The 4,476-nt window shown below is 39.9% G+C and overlaps 1 protein-coding gene across 1 annotated transcript in view; it reads right to left on the bottom strand.

The window, feature by feature from the left end:
- The window catches only part of LOC118326250 (transducin-like enhancer protein 4), a 34,014-nt gene extending 32,292 nt beyond the window's left edge, over window positions 1-1,722 (bottom strand). Inside the window, exons 1-2 of the mRNA XM_035659215.1 lie at window positions 1,656-1,722; window positions 1,469-1,513 (exon numbers count right to left, since the gene is read on the bottom strand). Of these exons, the coding sequence (XP_035515108.1) occupies window positions 1,469-1,513; window positions 1,656-1,676 (66 nt within the window). The 5' untranslated portion in view covers window positions 1,677-1,722. The remainder of the gene's footprint in view (window positions 1-1,468; window positions 1,514-1,655) is intronic.
- Window positions 1,723-4,476: the final 2,754 nt, after the last annotated feature.

Here is a 4,476-nt window from a genome sequence, read left to right as displayed (position 1 = left end):
ACACACATATGTGCACACACACAGCAAAGTAAACACACAGTATAGATACACACAAACAGAAGATCATAAACACAGCAAGACAAAGGCCACGCATTTATCACTTTCTCTCATACTCACACACACACACTCTTTTTTCCACATTTTGTGGAAATGAATGTGTAGCTGGTTAGCTGTGGCCCATTTAGCCTGGCAGCTGATGTGTGGTTAACACATCCATTTATGCTAATGACCTTCCATGTTTAAAAAAAAGGCAGCAGTAATGTAAAGCCTCGTTAAAGGCCAAATCCTCGTTCATTCCAGTCATTTTTCAGCCCATTTTCTCGTTCAATTAAACTGATGAAATCATTATTCACTCATGGAATTACTACTCAACCTCACAAGACAACCAAACTGCTGCTTTTTTTTTTTGCCTCTAAATATATCACATTCGTCCGTAATGAAATGTAACACCTTTAATATATATTCTGGGACGATTTCCTTTGAACACTAGCACCAGTTTGTGCCTCTCATGTTTTACCATTACATTCAAGTCACAGCTAAGCATCCAATTTTCCTTTAAATAATTACCCGGCGAACTTTGAAAAACCCAAAAGGTTGTTTAATAAAACTTCCTGCCGTGCTGTGCTGTATTTCCAGAATCTTCAAAGACTCTTCTAATCATCTGGATAAAAAATATTTTATATGTTGCACTTTTAAGCCGTTTCTCAAGTTGCGACTGTATTTCCTGATATACCTGGCCAGAAAAGACTTTTCTGGTAAAACACCAGCAAAATATGAACGTATTAGTTTGTATGAAAAATATTAGAAAGAAACATCAATATATACCAATATATATATACCAACCAATAAATTTTAATTTTGGTTCACGTAACAGAGTACTTTGCTGCATGAAGAGAATATTTGTTCATCCACATGTTTAGAAGAGTCTTTGAGGATTCCAGAAATACCTTTGATACAAGTTATAAGTTCTGTTAAATGATCTTTAGGGTTATTACGAAGATCACCTGGTAGATATTTTTAGGGAAACCTTCTAAATATAAGCTCTGTAACTCGAATGTGATGGTAATACATAACAGGAAGACAGGCTAACAGTAGTAGAATATCATTGGCAGGCAATTTGTTGACCAAAGAAAGGTGACGAGATCATTATACGCAGGTAGCAACAATTAAAATCTATGTTTATATAAATATATAATTCTTGCAGAATTTAGCAGAACTATCAACACCTGTTTGTGAAGGAGGGGCATGGGAAAAAACCATGGTGAAACATTTTGAAACCTGAGATATTTCGGTTTTAAAATTCTGTTGCCGATAAATAAATGACCTCCAATTCCACGGGACTTTGGCCAGCATAAATATGAATCTCATGTTTATCTTATTTACCATATGCATCCCCCTGACAATACTACAGTGTGGTTTGAATCAGTTCGTCCTCTTTTCAACACTCGAGAAAAAAAGCATTTCCTACCTGCTTGTGCATCTCGATGTTCAGCCCGTATGACATTTCGTAGTACTGAAAAAAACAAAGATCAAAGCAAAGTTATAAACGGTCTTCTCTGTTCCTCTTTTTGCACACACCAAAAACTACTAATGCATTCATGCACACACAAAGACACACACCACACACACACACAGACGTAATCAATGAGACTCACCATGACATAGTGTCTCTGCATCTCAGTTTTCTCACTGGCCAGTTTCTCACACTCCAATTTCAGACTGTGAGGCACAAGGAAAATGTTATGTATGTGTATGTCATGATCAAACACACAGAAACCCACGCATGTGCACGCACGCACACACACATTTGAAATAAAAAAAAAAATTTAAATCATTTCCAACCTCAAATTCTGATATTCTACAGGATATCTTACATGTTTTATCCCGTGAAACAAATTCACAAAACACAATGCCACTTGCAGAATGCTGAGTCTCTAAGTGACTACATCCTGTTACTTTAAATTTGCATTTCTAAATTTAAGTGCAACAAAGAACAGAAAGAAAAAAAAGGGTTGCTTGGATCACACCAGTTTCCCCTACAGACACTTACTCAGCAGGTACGGAGCAGTAATTAATGGATCAATAGACGACCACACAAACCTCATCATATATTCTTACAGTGTGAGTGGAGGCCCAAACTGCACCATCAACAAAAAGCAACCATATAATGAGGATCCATTTTACAACTGTGGTTACACAAAAGCTTAACTCTTTCAAAATGTTGTTACTGGAAAGCCTCCACATATCACGACAGCTTTTGTACATGTATTTTATGAGAGAACTGGCAGGTATCGATGTTGCAGGTTAGGACACTGACATGCCATTTACAAACAAAAGACTGCATGTTACTGAAATGTGAATTATAGAATCAGCTGAATCATTTTGGCAGATTAAAACTTTTAATCTTTAATACTGTCAGCCTTAACAAAAGCCCTAATTTGAGCTTGATGATGATGCATATTTGACAGATGGTTTCATCAGCCCAGAAGGTTAGAGAATTTACTTAGCCAGTAGTGAAACTATGCAAAATCATTAAAGTTGAAAAGATAATTACTTTGGTAAATGTTTTCAACGCAAAGAAAGTTTAATTTCACTTTCTTTTAAATACAAACAAAAAACCTCCAAAGAAGATGATGTATATTCAGCGTTTATATCTGACTAACCCTTTTTGACCAAATCAGTGTCTCCCTGCAGTGAGGATTTCACATATACGTAGCAGTTTGATCACAGTGTTACACATGCAGCAGACTCTATCCACGGTTCAGCTCATTCAGGTCCAGGTCTGGCCAGCAAACTGGACCGCTGGTTCATCTCACCAGGTGATTGGGCAATAATTACGAGGTGGCCAGAGGTGGGCGATTATTATGCATTGGTATCGCGCTTATGGTTCTGCCCCCCAAGCAATGTATTTCACACTTCATCATGTCGGGTAAAAAAGTATTTCACACCACTTGAGCTTGCCGAGAGAGACGTGCATACCAAGGTTGATGGGCTTTACCTGTGGTTAGTCACCAGTGATAGATGGGCCTGAGACAAATGTACCAGCAGTGCTACGGAGGTACTGAGGAAAATAATTTCATGGGATTTCCAGATGGATATTTACCTCAAACTAAGAATCTTGTGTTTCTCAATCAAATCCTGAAAACAAAAATCCACTTTGTGTCTTGTCTTTCATGTCATTGCGTCATGCACTTCCCGTAAAATACTGGTCATACTGTATGATTCATGCATGACTGGTACAGGGAAGGTCAACATCATAGAAATTACCCTTTTTCTCACATAATCTGCGGGGGGGGGGGTCAGTTTATAATAGAGACTAGGGCTGCAGCAGTTATGTTCAGTATTGATTGAGATATTGATATGTATTGATTAATCTACTTATTAGATGGTTTGGGATGTATAAGGTCAGCAAATTGTGACAAAATCTCATTACAATAATTAATCGATTAATCGTTGCGGTTTGAATATGGACCCAGAATAACACAGATTCAATTTACAATCATTCATCAGTCAAATGCGTAAAGTTTCATTAGTATTTTTGGTCACTGTTTTGCTGATGAGCAGACGTTTAGTCAGCGTTAACCTCGCGCTCCATCCAAACTCTTACCTGTGATACTGGGCTTGCAGGAACTCCTCCTTGATCCGGTGCACAGGACTCCGGTTTAGCGGTGAACTTTAACGGCTGCCCGGCTGTGGGGGGAACGCTCAACCCAAACCAAAAAAGCGTGGGGGGGGGGAGAGAGGAAGAAATGAGCCAGCCAAAGTTCAGTGTCCACGACACACACACAGCAACCACAACACAACACACAACACAACACCACAAAAAACAACCCCACACACAAGATTGCATAATGACAATAGGCCTCATGTGATTTGGCCTTTTGGGTTTCAGCTCGACTCCTTTAACACGTTAACCCACGCACACTCCACGTAAGACTCCACACATGCGCTGCAAGCAGTTTGACAATGAGCGCAAATTGTCCGTGTGAGCGCGCAGTGGCAGCGGAAAACTTGATCTAAACTGATTACGCATCAAGGCGCGGCGGCTGTTAATCTGCGCTGTGTTTGAGCATGACTTGCCTTGGCCTGCTCTGCTCCTCCACTTACCGGATGCCGCGCCGGGGGGGTACATCTTGCTGCAGATCTCGAATCATTAAAAAATGTATTGCAAAGTTCATCAACATAAACGCGAAACAAAATGATTGAGCACGGATTCTTTCCCCGTGCGTAAAAAGGTCAGTCAGTGGCCGGCTCTTGGGCTATGTGGCAGGTTTCCCGTGAAGAGTGGAAACATCCTCGGACCCTGTGGTCGTCGTCATTCTTTTAGACAAGTGATTTCAAAAGTCCATTCAGTGTGATAACAAAGCAGGAAGTTGTCTCGGTCTTCTCCAAAAAAAGAAAAGCCTCCTAGCGGTTATTCTATGCGCACGGAGCTAATACTGTCTATGAACTAACAACGAGTCTCTATGTATCCTC

The sequence above is a fragment of the Morone saxatilis genome, unplaced genomic scaffold (genome assembly GCF_004916995.1).
Source record: "Morone saxatilis isolate NCDOM2014 unplaced genomic scaffold, NCSU_SB_2.0 Contig16, whole genome shotgun sequence".
NCBI lineage: Eukaryota > Metazoa > Chordata > Actinopteri > Moronidae > Morone > Morone saxatilis.
The sequence above is the reverse complement of the archived record's forward strand: the minus strand, read 5'-3'. Positions and strand labels throughout refer to the sequence as shown.